We start from the raw sequence: 23,023 nt of genomic DNA, 5'->3' as shown, positions 1-23,023 counted from the left end.
ACACGTGTGTACTAGAGCTAAGGATAATATTAACTTTTGCATGAATTATGGTGGATTTACCAATTTCAAGTTGTTAGGGAAGAATAAAGAAAACAACAATATAATGGCATTTTGGTTATAATTTAATGAGGTTGAGATGACATCCTAGATGTTAACCCACATGTGGCAGAATATAATTTAAAGATTTATCAAAGTATCAAGTAGCACAAGGTCAATAGGACAAAAAGTTTTGTATAAAGGAAATAGATTTTGTTATGTGAAGCATGGTATTGTATTGTAATGATATAATTTTTATTGTGGCACTCTGTATGAATATAATAGACTTGAACTTGATGCTAGAACAAAGCATAGCAATGTATGTACAATTTTGAAGAAGAGATACAAAGGTTGATCGAATATAGAAGATGTCAACAAAGTAAAAGGTTTTTGTTTCTATTTGATAGATAATAATTGTACAATTGTATATGCATGTTTGAACAATGGGCTCATCTTGCACTTTTGTATTATAACAACTCCTAACAAGGTTGAGACTTCTAACAAGGCTTAGTCCTCTAACAAGGAAAAATACATTATACGAATGTAATAGACTCTTAACAAGGCCAATATCTTTCACAAAGTACTTTTGATTAGTGGATCATTTTGTGGGTTCCATTCCCATCAAGGTTTTCCCTCAGCCAAGATTTCTCATGTTAAAAAATAATGATATTATGAGTTGCATTGTGTTTTACTTAAGTTTACTTTTTAGCTTTTTCATCTATACAAGTCTAAATATTGTTACTAAAATTCCCTATTTCTAACAAGTTGTCTTTCCAACACCATGATCCCCTTGCACCAAATTTAGAGTCAAATTAAAAAATACCAAAAGTAAAACTAGAGAAAAAAATTGTACAAAAATTATTTCCACTCTATTTACCAAAACAATTTCTAAACTTGACACCATTTTCCAAGTCCAGGAAGACAATCTCATGGATTGTTAGATTGAATGTATAAAGAAAATCAAAGAAAAATATCATATAATTGATTATGTTAGGCCCATACAAATGTTATAACACATTACAATAAATAACACAAAATTTAACTCTCTTAACTCTAACACTCAAAAAAAATTAACATTTAAGATTAAAGGTTAGAAATCTTTTTTTTTAAATTCATTCAAAAATATATATTTACAATAATAATAAATTTTATTTTTAAAACAAAAAATTGTCACATAATCACTTAGGACCTCCATGAAACAGTGTTCAAATATAGTGCAAAAACTGTCGAGGACTACCATCATAGAGCGATTTCCTTCAAACGACCCGCCAAATGCGAAAAAAGCAATGTAGACTCCCTTCAAAAAGATGCAGGCTCGGCTATAAAACAGTATCAAAATAAAATCCTCCGTGATTATAAAATGTTTGTTGCAGGCGATTTGATCTCAATTATACATGAAAAGACCAGTCAAAAATTGTCGACCGTGATTTCTTTTTTTTTTTTTTTTTTTTTTTTAGACTGCAGGAATCGATGCAACATGGCCCCCCTATAAACTGCAGTGCCCCTGGTAAACTTTTTAACGTGACCGATAGTGTTGGCGCAACACGCCCACCGGTACCACGAGGACGGGGGAGACTAGAACTCGTGACCAACCCCTTGCAACGCATGAACTTTACAAGAAAATTTTGACGACTGTAACAAAATCGTCATTGATTTTTCCTTAAACTATAAAATAGGCAATACCAACAAAGTAACCATCTATTAAATTGTATTCAATTGTTATATGAAATTTGAGGGTTTTTTAAGCGAGATTAATGTTGTCTTTTTTGTAAAATTTGTTTGCGAAATTTCAGTTTAACCTGTTTAAGCATTTTGTCAAATTAAAGGGGTTCTTAAGAGAGACTTAATGCCTTTGTTTTTGGGATTTTTAACATGTTTCATTCTGATGATGAGGACGAATCATGTAGTGTGATTTGAAATGTCGATGGTAAAAACTTCAACACAATCTAATCCAGAAACAATTAAAAACAATGTTTCATACCATTTGATTCAACCTTCAAGTGCTTTGTCAAATTGGAGAGCTATTAATTTTTAAAAATTATGTTGAATTTCAGTGATCAGCTTTACTACTTGCTTCAGTTAAAATTTTGAAATTTATTTATCAAATGTAATGTCTTTTTCAATCAAATCGATGTTAATTATAGTTAATTTAAATTCATCGAACTTGCCCACGATTTTTTAATTAATCTGATGTTGAACCGAAGTGTTTTCTGTGTTATCGATCTAACATTTAATTTTTTTCAATCAAATTTGAGAGATCTGTCATTAAATTAATGTTAATTTTTCCGAATTGACGTTTTGAATAGATATGATTTAAGACACTTGTTTTTTAAGTTTAAATATTGGACCAAATTTTTGTCCATTATAAAGAAATTCTGTTAACTTCAATAATTTCAGAACAACTTGGCCATCCGAGATGTGCAGCATGAACTACTCCAGCTTGACTTTTTCCCAGCAAACATAGTTGAGGAACTTGGAGTATTTGTTCAAATATTCCAAGTTTTCATCCAATATGACATATATTTGACGAATTTCCAGAGTTATCCTATAAATTTGAAGGTCATGGGTGTTAATTCTAAAACTCGCCTGGTAACTTCGCCGGTAGAGGCATCTGACAGATAATTATAACAGAAGCAAGCAGACTTCACGTATACGATTTTTTTCGCTTATCCTTATTACAATTGCATATATTTTTATGCATATTTAATTACTTTGGCTTTTCATTTCTTAACTGTTTTGAAGCTTTGGGTGATCAGCTTTTTGGTGCTGGATTTATGTGCAGGTGATTGTTTAATGGACTTGGTTACTTTCAAAGAGGAATTATTTTGTCGGGATTATTTTCTTTGAAAAATAGAACTTGATTGTCTAAAGAACAGAAGAAATTTTCAAGGAATTTGAAGCTTTCTGGAAATAAAGAAGCGTGGAGAAGAAGAGGTAAAGAAGTGTTGATTATGGCTATTCCAGTTACTACTTTGTTTTCTGCTTTTCTAATTAGCACTAGCAGACTCATGTCATTTCACTGATCTCCTAATTCTTTTACATGGCTAGGTCTCGAAGCAGAAATTGTTAAAATGGACAAGCTTAATCGCTGCCCTGCCAATTACATGCCTCTGTCACCTATAATTTTTCTGCAGCGAGCAGGCAATGTGTACAAAGAACACACATCCATTGTATATGGTTCTGTGCAGTTTACATGGGCAGAGACACTTGAACGTTGCATTCGGCTGGCTTCTGCCATCTCTTCACTTAATATTTCCACTGGGGATGTTGTAAGTAGCTTTTTTCAACAATATATGGTTAAATATTGTAGAGATAATGATTTCAATTATTAGGGAGCCTGGGGAATTGATTCTTTACATGTGCCAGGAAAGATTTCCTTGTCTCCTTTAGCCTTTGAAAATTATCTATCAAAAGGTTTAGCTTCCCTGCAATGAAACGGGCCTTTAAAAAACACCCATTTTGGGATCGTTAAAATTTATATCTGAATTAATAGTGGAATGCCCATTTGCAATCAGAATTCAGGGCCGGAGACTGGTGCTAGTCTATGCTTGCTTTCCTTTTCTGTGTTCTTCTTCAAGCCTTTCCCATTTATGTCTATGTTTGTTGGTGAACGGATGGCTTAAATATCTCATACCAAGGCTTGATTCTTAAGTTAAATGTGTTAAATAGTCAAAGTTGACTTAGTTTTTACAAGCTTAATTTTTCCTTTAGTGTATGATGTTTAAGAGTGGCCTTTGTTGACTACTTGTCACTTTTGATAACTCTCGAACCATTTGGATTCCATCATGCCGATGATTATAGTCAGCTGTGCTTTTAGTCGAACTACCCCTCATCAACATTTTAAAAGCCTCTATATCAGTAGGCATGAATTTTCTACATTCCATGTGATATTCAAATTGTGTGTGTTCTATCAACATTTCAGATTGCACTTGACACTCCATCATCAGGAAGAGGAATAATCAATTTGCCCCAAACACTCACACGTACCTCAGCATCAATTTGTTTTTAAGAAGATAATTTTAGTGCAGTCTTATAAGTTTCAGGTAATTCCTAAGCAACTTTGAGCTTCTGATTGTTATTTGCACTGCGAAACCTGGCATATTACATACTCAAGTCTTTTAGACTTCAGTAGGTACTCATTAGAAACATGCTGATTTAGGAGGTCTTACTTCATATTTTTGGGATGTGTGTGTCTCAACATCTGAGTATCCCAGAACATGAGTACATGTCACTAAATACTATCAGAATTTGTTAACTATCCGTAATACTTCTTAAGAACATCCCTGATGGATCATTGACCATTTCCTGACAATGGTGAAACCAACAAATGTGGTTCAGATAATTTATATCTTATTAAATAATCCTTTGCAGCATTTGCATTCCCCGTTATAATTTGTGAAAGATTTATATTACTTCACGAATAATGACTATGACAAAATAACAATTCAGCCCAGAAAATGTGTGAAGAAACTTGAAACCCTTAGTTACTTGTTACAGAGGCACACGATACCACAGAAGGAGATGACAATAAACAAAGAACATTCATTCATACAATTCAAACAGAGGTAAGCCTTAAGATAGAGAATTGATAGAGAGCCTTTTCCTTTTTTATTTCTTCAAACAGAATTTATATGTATTTTCGTACTTTTCCAACCTCACTCACAATAAAATGTTACAAAGAATACTAGGACCTCAAGATGAGATAGTTATGGACTTTACAATGCATGTGCAACATTTTAGAGAACACCATGGCTTATTACAAGCCACTGACAAAGAATAACTGAAATGTCCCTTTTCTGATTTTTCATGATATTTCCAACCTCTAATCAGATCTTTAAAATCAAACAACTGCTATCACAAAGATCCACCAAATTCTTTAAGAAACCCCAAATCGGGTATGTTGAAAATAGTGCTAAAAGCTTCACAACTTCACAAATTATTAATGAATCTGAAAATGGAAATTTTTACAGAACTTTCAGCAGCATAACAGCCTACAAATTGATATTTCCAGATCCGTATAGCCTTTACACAACAGCTCGAAAATGTAGGACCAAAACTATGCTCATCGGGCTCCCGAAATAGCACAAAATATGCTCGGAAACACCACAAGAACACTAATAATCTATCTCAGAAGTTTAATCACGTCCCAATATATATATTCAGCTCTATTTTAACAGCTTAAAGTATAAAATACAGCAGCAACCAAAACTGATATGAAATACTCAACCGGAAACACCAAACTCTTACAAAAATACACCCGGAAACTCACAAATCTGCACTGTTCAGCACAAAGGCAAACTCTGTATGAGCATGCACATGGAATGGCTTCAAACTCCCGTCCTTAGCCTTCCTGGAAACCTGCAAACTCCCGTTCTTGGGTCTCCCTGGAAACCTGCAAACTCCCGTTCTTGGGTCTCCTTCTCCACAGGTTTGGCAGCCTCTGAAGAATAACAAAGAATGAGTGAAAATCAAGTCTGGAATCCCCCCAAAATGCCTCCAAACCTCTTTAAAAAGGGCATAACTGTAACTCACGTCCAAGAGAGGTTAATGAAACATATTTTAATAATAATTATCATTTATTAGTCCAACGGTTTCCAAAGATTAACTCCCTTTTTCCGAAACTTCACTTTCTTGGGCCTGCCTGTCTTAGCAAAGATTATTATTTTTTAATTATTTGAAAAGGGGACATGACAATAACTCCAACATCCTAACTTGAAGAAAAGCTTATGTGAGCGAAATCATAACAATTCAGAAAAATACTGAAGATGGCCTGTAGTCCATTAAAGTTGCCACTTCTGGTGAGATAGATGAAGAAACAATAGGCACATGATCATGCAAACCAAATGTATGAGATAGCCTCAGCCTCGAGAGTAACTGTCGACACACTTGATGAATACTTCTGTCATGCTCATATTTTCCTACCCAAAATAAAACATAGATTCCTTTAAAGGAAGACATGATTTAGATAACTATTTTCAACTACAAATTTCAGATCTGCACTATAAGGAAATAAAAGTTTGATTAACTAATTGATTTCAACTCAAAAGAGCATTAGATTTCCATTTAATAGTCTTTCAAATATACATCTTAATAAGACATAGAACTATTTCTTTTATTTTCTTTGTTTTCTTGTATTCAAATAGAAAACCTTTCATACATCACAAATGTAAGATCACAAACTTCTCTTTTGCATTGAATCATATACACAATCTTAAATCAAGTAGCAAGCTTAGCTTTTATAAGTTTTATTTACATTTCTTTGCAAGATACAATAAAGAAAACTACTAATACTCAAACAATGCTCATTTTCCACCCTACCAATTAATGGCATCATGAGGCCTCTGGTGCCCTGGCCATACCCCCGAGCAAGAACTCACTGCATCTAAGGATCATAGATGTTATCATAAGAGTGAGTTCCTAATACAAGAACAACAATTTTAACTACACTTGTTACACATTTCAGACCTACATGAATCCAACTCAAAAAGAAATACTACAAAAGAAAAGGGATAGAAAGACTCGTCTCTCTCTCAAGTTCCCTCTTGATCTTCTTCTCCTCGTACTATTCTACCATCCTCTCCTCCCTTCTCCATTCCCTTATTCTGCATATAACTTCCCCTTTTCATCTCCAACAATCCTCCAAAGTCTTCCTCCCTCTTCTTCCAAAACCCTCTCTCATTTAATGAAGGCACATGGCTTTCTTATCAATGTGTCATAACCCATTGTCTCCCACTATTCATTTTCGTCACATTTGAAGTGGGGCCCTTTAGAGGTGTCATAATGTAAGTTTTAACCATGATTTGACCCTCAACTAACCCCCAACCCTGGGTAGTATAAGTGGGTTAGGTTTTTTTAACCCAGAATGCACTCTAGGATCCATTTTAACCCCTCTAAAGTCCAACTTTAGTTCATATCCGATTTTACAAAAAGTTTGCATTGAGGTCGACTTTGATTGTTGTACAAAAGTTGGCATAGTTTTCTTGAAGGTCTTCATAATCATCCGATTAGGCCTTCACAAGCATGTGCTGCACAAATTCAAATTTAACATTAGCAACTCAAACATATAAATATAAGACTGTAAACATTAAGACATATCCCTAAATTAACCATAGATCAACCCATTAGATCAATATCATATTCCAACATCATTTCTTCAGAATCATTTTGTTGTGAAGTTTTCATACCATCACCCCAAAAATTTTGGGGACCCCCTTTTTTCTAATCGCCTTGGCAAATTTTTGGATTGTCCAACAATTTTGAGTTTTGAAAATTTTGAGCCTTGGACACCTTCAGGGCCAGTGGGTTAGATTTATTTCCACCCAATTTCAACTTGATTTTCTAGAGCCACCAATTTCATCCTCGAGCCGAACAAATTTTAAAGAGCAACAATTGGTAGGATAAAATTGCAAATTTTGTACTTAGACATTTTTCTTTTGAAAATTTGGATATAATTGTGTAAATTTGGATAATTTTCAAAAATGAAAATTTTGTTAAATTTGGTATTTTGGAAAATCTTGATTATTTTTGGTGAAAAAGATTAATTTTTGTGATGGTGAAATAGAATTGCAAAAATCAATTTTTGGCTCTAGAAGCTATTTTATTTTATTTTTGTCAAAAAATAAATAAATAAATAAATTTATTGGCATAGCAAAATCGATTTGGGTAAGAAATTGCAAAAAATTGGCTTTAATAGATTAAAATTGCCTTGAAAACTTTTTGCCTTTAATGAAATTGGTAATTTAATATTGAAAAATGGCTTTTGGTTAGCCAAAATCCTATTTTAATAACGTATTAATTACTAAATCCTCATTAAATGGAAATATTTAACATCTCCAAGACACCATTTAATTTATTTTTGCAATTTAGAACTAATTGGCAATTTTAAAAGTTAATTTTCATCATGGCAAAATTAATTTTGGTTAAGTATTTAATTGTGGGCCATAATTTTGCATTAATTATTTGTTTTTCTTTCTCCCAGGGTCCAAGAAGAAAGTTGGGTATAAGAGGAGGCCTCTCTCCCATTTCTTCCTCACTTCTCACTTCTCCTTCTCAAGGCATTGGTGATTTTGCAAGAGCAGATCTGCACTTTTCTTGCTTGGCGAATTTTGTGGAGGACGAAATTTGTGGGAGCCGAAATTTGTAGAGGCCGAATTTTGTGGGAGCCGAAATTTGTGGGAGATAAAATTCTGATTTTTGCAAGTGGCTGCGATTTTTGCTCTAGGTTGGGAAATTTTATTTGGAGGTGAATTGCATTATAAATTTCTAATTTGCAAAGGGATTTGAACTTCTTGAAAGTCATATCCTAGATTCTGAAAAGTCGCTGTAAGTTTACTGTTTAAGGTGAATTTTCATCATCTAGAGTTGCAAGGAGTGCTTAAGCTGACATCCATCTTTCGTTCTAGTCTAAGGATTGCTCTGCTTGGTTCTTCTTGCCTTTTGGTCCACCACTCTACCATCCTGTAATAGGGCGACGAGCATGGAGGATGATAGTGCAAGTAAGAATCCCAAGCGAGTGAACACTAAGAAAGACAAAGAGGATATGACGCCCAAAACTTCCTTCTTCTTGAAAATGAAGTGAATAACCGACACCAATATCTGTACAGTGGACATGATACGGATGAGGGACAGACTGAAGGAAGGACAATCCCCCTTAATTGGCAAAGAAGATGTCAACGAGACAGATTTTGGATCGAAGTTGGATGAGTTGGGAAAGGTTGCTATCAAGAAAAAGCATTTGGGCACCCTTTCCTCTCTCAATGCTTTTATTGGATTTGAGAAAGAATATGAGAAGGATCACGAAAGGATACTACAAGCAGCAGGTGACGTGGTGAAGTCAGCGGAACTCAAGGCAAGGCACACACCCTGTCCTCCTATGGGAGAAGTTAATGAAAGGCTAGCTAAGTTCATTGCCTTAGCTAAGAAAATGAAAGAAAAGGGAAGATTTATATTAGAAGATCATTTGATGTAAGCCCAAGTGGCAATTTCTCTTTCTTCTAGAATAGGACAAGTGTTTATTTCTGATTGGCCACCATTTTGGTGCCTTCTCATTGGTTGCCACTTTTTGCACTTTTTTCATTGGTCCATTGATGAGGTGGCAGCTTCTCATTGGCCAATGGGGTGGCAACCCTAATTAGGGTTTTGAGGATCCAATCTGGATCGTTGATCTTGTTTTGATCTCCTCCGTCCATTGTATTTTTGGCCCCTATAAAAGGCCATTTGCTCTCATTTGTAAGTGGTCGGAGAAATTGTTGCGAAGATAATACCAAAATGCTCTCTTTTTCATTGTTGCGATTAGCATGTTGATCAAGAACATTGGGTGTTATTGCATGTTTTCTACTTTCACTTAGATTTTCTTTCAAGTTGTTGAAGTAAATTTCATTTCAAGTTGCTAAGTAGGAGTGAAGTAGATGGATAGTTGTATGGTAGCATTGGTAAATGTTTGATAGGGATCAATACTAGACCACTAGCATCCTAGCAGTTGGTTGGGAAGCTTTGTGTGGTAAGCTAGTTTATTATTCCTTTGAATCATTGCACCTGTGGAAGTGAGGCCGCTGGTCAGCTCTCATTAGGTTCAATCCCCGTCTATTTGCTAACCTTCCATTCATAGGAACAGGAGTAGAGTAGTGAGTAGCTGGGTAATCGAAGCTTAGAGAGGGAAGTTAGAAGGAGTAGGTCAAGCATTAGAACACATCCATTCACCTTCCATGACCATCGCTTTCCCATTAACATCATCATCGGCAGACACACCCTTCATCATCACTACCATCAACATTATCTGCCTCCGCACATTTCATAAACCGAGTCACCATCACCTTCATTCTGCCAAACTCCAAGTCATCCTTGAATGAATAGCGTAAGGCTGCCTACGTGATTACCAACAAATCACATCGATAAAACTGAGCGAGTATCCAACGGTGTAAGGAACATTGGAGCTATTGCTTATGTCTTCATAGGTAATAACTTTTCAAGAGAGGAGTTGCATGTTTGATATCCCATATTGAATATTCAAATCCTAATATGTTATGTAAGTGATACAAAACTCGCATCAACACATTTGCATACGAAATTCATTTACAAATAAGTATCATTCTTTCTACTTTAATTGCTCTAATTACAAACTTTTCACTAATAATAACCACATTAATAATTCATAGCATATGTATCAAAACACCTTACACCTTACACATACATTAATCAAATTCATCAAGCATAAGTACTTACTCTCACTAGTTATAGGATTCAAATCATAACATCTCTTAGAATAACATAACGAGTATCACTAGTATTCATTGTGTTATCTATATTCTATTCATTTCCGTACTTTTTTTTTTACCCGAAAATTCTAAATCTTTCATTGTTCCCTCTTATATCTATCACAAGTAAACATCACAAAACTTTATTTATCTTGAAAATGTACCAATACCAATTTAATTATACTCCTTGAGATTATGTTTCTTTGTAAAAACATGAAAAGTTGAATCTTCTCTCATAGTTTAGACTTTTAGCGTTTGAACTAGAGTTCGCATGATATCTACTAATTTTGATAATCTCATAGGTTAAATGTGAAATCTTATATTCAGTAGTTGCTTGAATATAATAGTGTTATTTTTAAACTACCATTTTGTTGTATAAGATTATTCTTAAAACATTAATCCCAAGATTTTATTTCAAAGAAAAAAATTTAATAAAATTCATGCTTGACTAATTATACGACATTCAATATCTTAAAATTCAAACAAACTTGAACATCTAGTGTCTTCACTTCCAACTATTACTTAATATAGGATTTTTTTTATTTATATCTAATTACCAATTTTATTTATTTATTTATTTATTTATTGAGTTTGATTTCACTTTTGAAAGTAAATGATAAACCAAAAGATAAAATGTCCTAAGCAAAATATTTGCATTCGACATAATATGAACTTTATTTTTTTAAAACCAATATGAGATGCCATTAGTTATAAACTTATTGCCGCCTTTTTTATTTTGAATTAGATGATACATAATTTACTTCAAAACAATAATCACATAACCCAAACTTGATTTCCATTTTCACAATCACCTTATGTGGAATGTATTCACCACAACACAATATCTATTCAATTCAATTGGCCATAATTTCAATTACTAAAACTATCTAATTAACATGACGAGATAAGATGAACAAGATAAGGTATCTATCCATAAGGTAACTCACATTAGCTAATCAAGTTGTTAACTTATATTAGACAATCCATCCTAGTGTGAATTAGGTCTAATGCTACTAGTCTCATAACTATCTAAACTATTGTGTCATATACTATACCTACATTGGCTCTTATGTTATCCATGTTAAACACCATAGTGCATAACATTGAAACACTTACCAATGAACAAAATGCCGCTCTTCGTTGGTGTGATGAAATAAATGAGATGCTTGATGATGGGTTGGACTATGATGAGGTTGCGGCCCTCAATATAAGTAAAGATGATTTGGTTTCCCTTTTTGCAAACCAAAGAGGTCCAACCATTTCTATTTGTAATCATTGTCAAGTGTACGAACAAAATCCATAGTTGATCATAAGTTGAGTCTAACTTGCACATTAATTAAATAAGCAGAATTCTACTATACGAAGTATCACATACACATTTGCACCTAATACTCAAATGGTTACAATTGATAAGTCAATCTTATTTAAACAATACTAATCATTGCAAGTCACATAATTATTCTCCCTAATCATGTTATTGCATAAGCTATACAATGTTCTCTAATGACAAACTTAATATTTACTTCTAATCAAATTATATTGTAGACAAATTAACGATCCTTCTAGTCCTTACTTGGACGGGACCTTACATTCCCCTCCACTAATCTTTGACCTCCTCTTGGAAGTCACCAGTGTTTGGTGTCTCTTTCTTTATCTATCAAATTCTACTCAAGTAAGTGATCTTTCCAACATTTATCAGTTTATAATTGCATGAGCATACATAAAAAAAATTGATATATTAAACAAAATTGAAACACTCAACTGGGGAAACAAGGCTCAAACAAGTTACACTCAAACACCAACAAAGCATACAACATATCATAAAAACACATAAACTCCCTTCCAAGGCTTAACACAATGATTCACCATTGGAATCATGAAACAATGGGTGAAGGTGGGCTCTCCAAGGAGGAGAATCTCTCAACTTCAATGTTGAGCCCAACTAACCCCTTCACCCAAGGCATCTCTTCCTCGGTTGGCCATTTAAATTCCAGGATTGCTGCAAGATTGTGTTGTGTATCATATAACTTACAAATAGTAACAACTTTTTCTCCTTAATGTGGCTCTCAACTCCTCATTATAACTTCAGCAATTTATCTAATTTCGCATTACACAAAGTAGGATCAACTTTGTCATCTTACACAACTGATGTGATTAGAATAGAGAGTGATACTTTGAAGTAATGGTCTCCAGGGTTCCAATAGTTTCATGTTACTATTATCACTAAATATTGGAGGTAACTGACATCCTTAAATATTATCACTAAATATTCGTTATTTTTTATGGGTCAACTCAAGTCTTTTCTAGTGTGCTGGTATGTAATTCAATAGGCCAGTCAGCTCTGTATTATATTTTGCATTCCCTTGAATTATATTCATCATTATCATCCCTGGGATTCATATATAGGCCTCAGATTTGAGTTTCTCCTAGCATGACTGTCTTTGACCTTTCTCAGATAATCAGAACAAACCCATGCATGATCAACCTAATGTAAAATGAATGCCATTCTATGATCAAAAAGGTTACTGACCAAATCAGTAACACCTTTTGCTTTAGCACTGTCTTTCGCTTACTAGCTTATCTTTAACTTGTCTTTCAATTCCTTGATCCCCAACATCAAGATGCCTGTGCCTTGTTGAGACATGCTATCAAACAGAAAAGGGGACTTGACAAGTTCTGTGGCAATTTTTTTAGGCTGCATCATCATTGATTTGACCTTTTTGTATTCATACAGTGACTTGGTATCTTCATCATGTAGCTTATCAAAATCTGCTTTCAAATTGCTGCAACCTCACAAAACATGTTAGTACCCACTACAAAAGGTACAATTTGAGGTGCAGCAGTGTCTGTCAATTTTCTGACAATCTATAATCACTTGATTCATTTGTCCTTGGCAATTCGCTTCTAGTTATATTTTGGTGCTAAAGCCCATATAGCTATTGTTTCATATTTTGAACTGAAACCAGAGCCAAAATATAAATCCTTTGCTTGTTCTTCATCCCCCAAAACATTATCCTCAACATCTTGCTTCCTAATACTATCCATGGCTCTATGGGAAAAGATATATCCCAACCCAGCAGCAATAGAAACCCATTTTTGTTGATCAATCTTCTCCTCTCCTCAAGGGTCATGTCTGCAAGGTCAATTTGAATCTGCTTTTAAAAACTCTGAGAAGTATCCTCATCACTGCGATATCCTCTTCATTTCTTTCTTTGGATGTCAGGGCCAGTGTCATTTTGAGGTCATTAGGCTTGATGAAGTGATTGTCTGAGAGGAATCTCTCAAAAGCCAATTGTTTGACATCTTGCATTGTGTGATATTGCTATCAAGATTCAACAGTGTAGCTTTTGAGTCAAACTTACCCACCCATGTTTCATGAATGCTGGTTCACAATGACCCATCTTTCATGAGAATGAATAGAACCCATAGTACTCGTTGCATCTAGATGAAGCTCATAGGGGCAGAGCATCGGACCTTCACCCCTGTGAGCATCACCTAAATGCAATGTGTTAAGTGCTCCATTCATTCTTATGAGAGATGGGTTCTTGTGAACCACTACTCATGAAACATGGGTCGATAAGTTTGACTCAAAAACTACACAGTTGAATCCTACTAGCAATACCTCCTACTTATTAGTCTTGCATTGTCTAGTCTCCTTCCTTCGAGTTCATCAAAGTTCTCTCCAAAGGAATCTCAGGTACAATGTGTCTCTTGGGTGAGGCAATGGTATGACTTATTATTTGGCAAATAATCATCGAGGACATTTCCACTTCTCTCTTTGATTTTATAGCCAGCTAGTGGTTGAACAACTCCCTCCTCCAAACCTCTTCTGAGAAACTGGTACAATTAATGATCCATGGGATTGAAGAATGGACTGCTTCATGTAACTGTGAGCCTCTTCACTCTTATTGATGCCTTCTTATAGATTGTATGATCCCCACAACCTTAATTTAGTGTCTTCTCAAGTACCATTATGTGCACTAGTCCATCTAGGTCATGGTTGGGAGGCACAAAAGAGTGACCACTGGCATTCTTCTGTGGACACGTGGCCATACTCAAATAAGACAGGTGCATGTCCCAAGTAGAATTGGAAGAATATCACTTGCTTCATTATGGCTTAAACGTTTATGGCTTTTCTAAGCTTGACTATGAATTTCTTATGGATCAATCATTAAAACTATTGCAGGCAAGTGAGATTTTTACATAGAAAATAAACATATAATCACTGAACCTTGGCAGACTTGATTGGGTTTCTTCTCAAGACTATGTCAAAATCAGGAGTCTTAATAGTTCAGAGGTTAAGTCATGTGCAAGATATTCTAATCATCTAAAATTTTCCTCAGCATTACCTTCTGTAGTTCAGTGATGAATGAATGAATTGTGCTTGTGACACCCCACTAGAGCCTGATTACATATGGGAAAACTGTATAGTGAAACTACTGCTGTTTAATTTGTGATTCTTGATGCAAAGAAGACAGTGTTGGACAAGTACAAATTCATGGTTTTTGAGATATTCTTTCGTGAAGTATATACCATTGCATGCAGACTTTAGCTTCCAAAACTAATATGCCAAAAGATTCAGCTGCTCTAAACAAATTCTTTGCCTTGTCAATGAGAGCTTCTTCCTCTGTTATTGGGTTGCCTGATCTGTATTCCTCATGGATATTCCATTGCCCAATTCATAAACATGGATTTACTTTTCTCACATGTTCCCAACTTGTATGCCATTGATTGACACTTGAATTCTTCAGCCATCCCTCTTTTCAGTTGATGGAAATGAAACTATCCTTTTTGCAAAACTGCTTCTTAATACAGTAGCAAAGCTGCCTTGACAGATAAGTCATGAAAATTAAAGAACCTTTGAGAAACAGAATTCTGACTCAATTATTGTACAATTCCTGCAACCTGCAGAATCCATAACTGTTGCATACAGGCTCAATTTCAGAAGCTACTTTAGCAAGTGAAAAACTTTTTGATAGGAATCAAAAAATGTAGTAAAACTCAACTTCAGATGTCATCATGCTGTTTTTGCCCCTGAAACAAAAACTGCATTGTTGAGGTCATAACATGTAAGCTTTTTTAACAGTCATTCAACTCAATTGAATTTGATGAAATTTGTGATCCAATTTTGGGCCATGGCCATCTTATATGCTCTGACTGGGATAGATTTCCTGTCTTATCTTGCCAAGCCAATCCACATTGGCTCGTTGGGAATTCATGTTTACTTGGATACGTATAAGTTTCAAACTGTTTCATAGAGTCCTGCAACTTGGGGACGTATGGTACATGCACCTTCTATGAATTAAAATGACTGGATGATACACATGACTTCGCTGATACCATTTTAATATGACATGCAGAATAATGAGCTTTCTTTCTAGTTTTAAATCATAAACAACTCTCATAGATAGTTTTGAAATTTGTATAATATTATGAATTGATAGCATTTCACAAGAGTGCTTAAACATCATGAAACACTGACATGCATGTGAACTTATCTTTTAATCCTCATTTATCTCTTCAGGTTGCAGTAGTGGCTCCAAATATCCCAGCAATGTATGAGATGCAATTTGGAGTGCCAATGGCAGGGGCAGTGCTCTGTTGCTTAAACATCCGACATGACGCACGCACAATGTCTGTGCTTCTGAGGCACTCCAAGGCAAAGGTTATTTTTGTAGACTTTCAGTTCTTAGAAGTTGTTTGTGAAGCTTTAAATTTATTCTTACAACATAAAGATGCGAAGATGCCTATTCTGGTACTCATTCCTGAACTGGATAGTAGACAAAATTTCCAAAACACAAATCCTGCATACATGACATATGAAAGCCTTCTGAGCAATGCAGACAAAAACTTTAATATAAGGTGGCCTGAAGATGAATGGGATTCTATTGCACTAAATTACACGTCTGGAACTACCTCCAGCCCAAAGGGAGTTGTATTTAGTCACAGAGGTGCTTATCTCAATGCCCTTGCATGTGTTTTATTATGTGAAATGGCATCCATGCCTGTATATCTCTGGACAGTCCCAATGTTCCACTCCAATGGCTGGTCATTTGCATGGGGCATAGCTGCACAGGGTGGCACAAATGTGTGCCTAAGAAATGTAACAGCAAATGCAATATTTGACTCCATTGTACAGCATAGAGTCACCCACTTAAGTTGTGCACCTATAGTGTTAAATATAATAGCAAATGCCCAACCACATGAAAGAAAACCTATTACCCACATTGTACAGATAGTAACTGGTGGTGCCCCGCCACCAGCAGCAGTTCTTTATGCCATGACTAAGCTTGGCTTCCATATGGTTCACTCATATGGCCTCACTGAAACATATGGCCCTTCATCTCTCTGTGCATGGAAACCCCAATGGAACTCTCTGCCAGAAGAACAGCAGGCCAAGTTGAAGGCTAGACAAGGTGTCCCACACCTTGGGCTGTGGGGTATTGATGTCAAGAATCCAAAAACTATGGTGAGTGTTGATGCTGATGGGAAAACAATTGGTGAGGTCATGATCAAGGGTAATACCGTCATGAAGGGGTACTTGAATAATTTGGCTGCCACTGATGCTGCTTTTGATGGGGGCTGGTTCAGCACAGGTGATTTAGGGATCATGCATCCTGATGGGTATATTGAGCTCAAGGACCGATCTAAGGATATTATTATCTCAGGAGGTGAAAATGTGAGTACAATTGAGGTTGAATCCATTCTATACAATCATCCAGAGATACTCGAGGCTGCTGTTGTGGGCCGCCCAGATGACTACTGGGGGGAAACCCCTTGTGCCTTTGTGAAGCTCAAGGGACCCGAGAATATTACAACAGAAAGTATCATTTCTTTTTGTCGTGAAAGATTGCCACATTTTATGGCTCCAAAAACTGTAATATTTCAGGATTTGCCTAGGTCTTCGACAGGGAAAGTTCAGAAGGTTCAACTCAAGGAAAAGGCAAAGGCTCTAGGGAGCATCACAAAACCTCAGAGTAAACTCTAAACGGGCTCTTTTTATGTATGTGATGCATGCTATTAACCCATCTTATTAAGATACATTTATATTTCTTTTTCACGTCTGATTCATGTCATCTTCAAGATGGAACTTGCATTTTTGTGAAATTGCATAGAGCAACATCAACAAAAACTCGTTAGAGATGTCAAGGCTTGTTTGTAGGCCAATGTCTTTGTTACATAGCAGCATTTATTGCCTGTGTAGTGTTCAGTAAAAATTCATATAATGTATTTTGAAGGCACTTTCGGCAGTAATTCTCTATGTAGTGTTCAGTAAAATTCCATATAATGTATAAGGCACTTTGTGTTGGAGTTAATGTTCCAACCCTGGTCAATAATAATTGTTGCACATGTGGCAAGCTTTGCTGAGTTGCTGGCAACACAAGTTTAGTTTAGGATTGATTCAGAGTTTTAGTTTGAATCAAGTTCTTATTGTAGATGTGTTGAGTTAGGTGTCCATAAGTGTGTGTTAGTGTCAAGTTTATGTGTGTGTTGTCAATCATGAAGTAGTTTGTTATCAATCTAATTAGCAGTCATTTAGGAATGTTGTTGAGTCAAGCTATTGTATAATTTGATATCTATTATTCAATAAAATTACAAGCTGAAAGTTCTTTCTTCTCTTCTTTTTTTACTGCTGTTCTATTTTTCCAATATGGTATCAGAGCTATCTTCCTATTAAATTTTGTCTGTTAGAGAAGAGGTTGTTAAAAAGATGAGGCTAGGAGAAGAACCAGGAGAAGAACCACCAGATAATTATATTTTCATTGAAAAATTTATTTGATTTTGAAGAGATCAATGCTTTGAAAAATAAAAAAGAATGTGGTAGAGGCCAGATGTATGCTTGAATAGTTTGAGGTGCTATAGGATCAGAAAAGCTATACCTTTACAAGGGTTATGAGGCATTCTATGTGGAGATGGTGTGTCCAATAGTTTGGGCAGATCTAAAAGTCTAGAAGCTTGGCATTGTTTATGAGACATTTCATGTAGAGATGGTATGTCCAATGGTGTTTCGAAGCTGGATGATAGCTGCATAACTATGAGAAAGTCTTATTCCTCTATGACATATTTTCAAAGTATAATTTCTAGATAATGTTTCCTTTAGTAGTCACATTAAGTGGGGGTGTTGGAGTTAATGCTCCAACCGTAGTCAATAATAATTGTTGCACAGATGGAAAGCCTTGCTAAGTTGCTGACAACACAAGTTTAGTTTAGGATTGAATCAAAGAGTTTTAGTTTGAATCAAGTTCTTATTGTAGATGTGTTGAGTTAGGGATCCATAAGTTTCAGTTAGTGTCAAGTTTATGTGTGTGCTGTCAATCATGAGTAGTTTGTTGTCAATCTAATTAGCAATCATTTAGGAATGTTGTTGAGTCAAGCTATTGTATAAATTGGCATCTATTATTCAATCAAATTACAAGCTAAAAGTTCTTTCTTCTCTTCTTTTTTTTACTGCTGTTCTATTTTTCCAATACTTTGGGCAGTAAACACAGAGAAATTCTTTTAATCTTCTCCCTCAGTGCCACATCAAAACCAATAGAGACACAGTTATGTTTAACAACACCAATATCATGCTACATTTGACATTCTCTATATTGTAGAGAATTGAGGAGTTACAAGCATGGTCAAAGCTGAGAATATTTATAACTGCAGAAGCATTATAATTGGCTAGATTCAGTCATGACAACTTTATGAACCCAAACCTGTGCAGCTGTTTCTTTGCAAAATTATAATTGCTCACTTGGTAGCCCCAGGGAAAGCTAAATCTGGAGTTTTCTAGGTTGGCTATGCAGAGAAATATTGCAATCTTTTGCAGTTTCCGGTTCCATGGATTATAACATCTTCCTTAATTATACATGTTTTCAGTGTTTCCAAAAAAAACTTTATTCTGGTAGAGTATTATCAAAGTTAAATACCATTTGTCAAAAATGTTGCCTATTAATCCTAGCATCCAGTGCAAGTTTCTTATCCGAAGTAGAAATTATAAATCATATAAGTTAGTTGCTCTTATTTTTCAGATGAATATTCTGAATTCCACAGTTGAAAGAATTTATAATATGTTTCATGGTACAGCCACTTCTTACAAATATGAGCAGGAAATTTCATCTATGACCGTGATCCATTTGGGTAAATATATGGTTTGGCTATGTTGCAATTTTTAATTGGAAAAATTTATTGAAAGATTACAATAAATAAAATGGCAACAGACTGTTGAGAAGAGCTGACGACCTGAAGGTAAAAAACCAGCATATACAATACAATATTCAGACAAAAAATGGAAACAAACAACAGTATGACCGCCTCTAGATAGCCAGACAGTATATACAATACAATATCCAGACCAGCAATGACAAACAATCCAACAGCCCCCAAAAATGACATATAAAAGAGTGCAAATCTTCTGAATTCAAAAAATAGATCCACTTGAAGTAATATATTGAATCCAGGGATCAACCTTGAATGGTAACGTACTTTAGGAATAGCCATCAATTTTGAAGAAAGGACCTTAGACATTGTGCTCACCACCTTCCTTTTCTGAGCAGCTTAGTAAAAATTTGATTTGTTGAATTTGAAAATCAATCTTTAAATTCTTGCTAGCCTCAGCCTATATTTATTGTGAAGTGAGGATTAGCACATAATGACTAGCAATTGTAGATAATGTCTAATGGGTCTACCGTATTATAATGAGTATTTTATTATTAGTTGGAAAATAATGGCTAGCTTATTAGCTACAGATGTTGCATTTTAGTTATTGTGGAAGTGAGGCCTAGTGCATAATGACTAGATACTACAAATAATGTTTAATGGGTCTACCATAGGTAATCATATTGAATAATTTTTAATTGTCGGAAGATTATTATAATAGAAGTTAATCTATACAAAAAAAATTACTCTTATTGAATTAGTAATTTGAGGCTGATATAAAACGTATATAATCCTCTTCCTTTTGATGAAGATGTGAGCTCTGACTTGTATGTAAGTTATTGTTTGTGGTTTAAGTTCAAGGAGATATGTAAGCCTACTAAACCTTGAGATTGCAATGAATGTGATATCTATACAATCAATGAATTTGTGTTAGGATATAATAACTTGTGATCTTATAATAACAATTAGTCAATTAAGATGAAATTTCATTGCAAAGACTATAGTCAAATCTTAAAACAAAAACAATATTACAAACCAAAATGTGAGGCCGATTTTGATGCAATAAGTTTTCATAAAAGCCAATCATATGTCCTAGAGTCTTTTTCTTGGGATAATTATTACATAAAGCATTGGATTACCTTTCCTCTAAAGAACCAAGAGGTTCTATTTTATCTCAACCTATTCCCTCAATGCATTTCCATACCAAAAGCAAAGGGCAATAAAGGAAACAATAAAAGAGGAGGAAGAGAAATAGTGCTAGTGCCCCACATAGGCTATATTTTGAATGTAGTTTCTTTGAGCACACTAATATAAACTTTTGGGGTAGGTTGTTTGGGTATTCAATTGAGACCTTGAACAAAGCCATTAAAATTTGAAGGTATAGGAGGAGAAGCCGTGGGTTATGCAAATGATTACATGGTTTGATCGAAACTCTGATTTGGGTATAGTAGTTTTGGAAAGAAAATGTCTCATAAGTTAGTATAGGGTTGCCTTGTGAGGGGAAAAAAATGCACAAAACATGTAGTGTAAAAACTATGACTTGGTCGACCTTTATTGGTATAGGTGGACCAAGTCAACCTGTATCTTTGGGGATTTCAATCCTAATGCCTAAAGTGTCTTGGGTGTATAATTTTTTTAATTTTGTCTCCCCAACTGACCTACTTTGTTTTCAATCCCAAAATCTAGAAAATAAGAGGCTTGGGTATTTCATTTTCATCCATCATCATCATACAAGCAATCAAGAGAAATCATGCACACAGACATGAGACTTCAAGAAAGCATCTTCAAGCATATACATCAAGCATCCTTCAAGCATTCTTCAAGATCTAGCATTTTCTTCTTGTATCAAGCTTCTTCCTTCAAGGTGATAATGAAGCTTGGCTTCTAAGGAGGAGATCTTCCATCTATCCATTCAAGTATTGTCATTCTTCACCAACGCATGTCACACACATTTATATTTATGAGGTTTTTACTTCCATGGTTTCCTTTTCATTTTTCTAAGTTAAGGCTATTACATGTGCGTACTTGATTACACATGGAATTCAATTGCATCTAGAAAGGTAATTGTGTTTCCCATTGTTAAATTTAACCCTAATACATGCTAGCATTTCGTTTATTATTATCGACATTTCAATTTAAAGCTTAATTCATCAATTTAGGGTTTGACCAAGGCAAGCCATCATCCAATAAAACAAAACCATTATTTCTTTTGTGTGGGAAGAGGTTATCACAACTGTGGATTTGGATCTAGAAAGTATCAGTTCTAGGATTTTAGAAAAATAATGGTTGACTTTCTTTTTGTACTCTAGGAACATGTCCATCATTCTGTAAACCTACTACTAGACTTTCTTTTGGTCAACCTATACTAAGAGATTTGAGATTTCTTATTTTTTTTGTTCTGATCATAGATTTACAGAAGAAATCTCAGTCACAATTTCACATCCGTATTTTTTGGAGAAAAAAAATATATTCTCCCTTGCATATTTTAAGGTAGATTTTCTGCCCTTCTTTTTTATCTCTTAGTATAGATCTATTTCCATATCTTACTTGAGTTGATTTCGTACACAGCTCCCAGATCTATTTTACTCTTGTCATTAATGAACTGATCAATTTACATTCATTTTTCACATCTAGAATTAATTAACATTGCATGAAAGAGGACATGTTTATGCACTTCTTTAGTATATTTTGGATTTAGTATTAACATTCCTTCAACCTATTTAAGTTTTTTCTAATCTAACTTGAGTTATATTGAGAGTTATGTTTGGAAGTCCCTATTTCTCTTGTATTTTAATGTTAGTGAGAAGTGGAAGTCTTATATTTACACCTCATTAAGTGCTTCTGCTTCTCTCCTAACCATTTTGGTGAACTCAACTTGTGCCCCTTGTTGATTTTTTGTGATTGGTATGTATTTTCTTACTACAACCTCCCCTTATATTTATAAGAGAGTTAGAGAATAGACATATCCCTCCATGGACAAGTCAGTTCATTATCGTAATTAAACTCTTATATATTTGGCTATTAAGGATAGAGCTACAAAACATCAATACTCCCTCTTAGCTATGGAGGATAAACACATGACCATATATTGCTGCAATGTAGTATAAGAATATCTTTTATCAAAAGATATTAACATTTTGATATCACATTTGATATCATGCGTATTGGTCTTTCAAAATATCAACATGCGGGTATTCACCAATTACTCAATAAGGTTTGCTATCACATCTAATATTCGGAGTATTGGTCTCCCAAAATATCATTATTCGATAGTCACCAAGTACTAAAACAAAATTGATATCACATTTGATATCAAGAGTATTGGTCTCCTAGAATATATGATATTCACTAATTACACAAAAATGTTTGATATCACATCTAATATCATGAGTATTGGCCTCCTAGAATATTAATGATAATCACCAAATACTCTGAGTAATGGCCTTCTAGAATGTTGAGATGCAATATATTCACCATGTACTATGAGTAAAGGTCTTCCAGAACATCAACTCGCATGATAGTCACCAAGTACATTGTGTAATGACCCTCTAGAACATCAATTTGCACAACATTCACCATGTACTCAAAAAATC

General features: G+C 34.7%; 1 protein-coding gene across 1 annotated transcript; it reads left to right on the top strand.

Annotated features, from left to right (window-relative positions):
- Positions 1-2,377: 2,377 nt before the first annotated feature.
- LOC149528281 (butanoate--CoA ligase AAE1-like) lies at positions 2,378-17,906 on the top strand. Its single transcript, XM_089810233.1, has 4 exons — positions 2,378-2,684; positions 2,819-2,970; positions 3,085-3,305; positions 15,814-17,906. Exons 3-4 carry the CDS (start codon positions 3,108-3,110, stop codon positions 17,275-17,277), a joined length of 1,662 nt encoding a protein of 553 aa, XP_089666359.1. The 5' UTR covers positions 2,378-2,684; positions 2,819-2,970; positions 3,085-3,107; the 3' UTR covers positions 17,278-17,906.
- The last annotated feature ends 5,117 nt before the right edge of the window (positions 17,907-23,023 follow it).

This window comes from Cupressus sempervirens, chromosome 11 (genome assembly GCF_028749045.1).
Source record: "Cupressus sempervirens isolate cs-2001-9-10 chromosome 11, ASM2874904v1, whole genome shotgun sequence".
NCBI classification, from domain to species: domain Eukaryota; kingdom Viridiplantae; phylum Streptophyta; class Pinopsida; order Cupressales; family Cupressaceae; genus Cupressus; species Cupressus sempervirens.
This window is presented reverse-complemented; position numbering and strand designations above follow the sequence as displayed.

What these genes read in the sequence shown, in the direction of transcription:
- LOC149528281 (XM_089810233.1), top strand. Translation starts at nt 3,108, where the DNA reads ATGGACAAGCTTAATCGCTGCCCTGCCAATTACATGCCTCTGTCACCT. An exon ending in ATATTTCCACTGGGGATGTT is followed by an intron (nt 3,306 to 15,813) that starts GTAAGTAGCTTT and finishes TTATCTCTTCAG; the next exon opens with GTTGCAGTAGTGGCTCCAAA.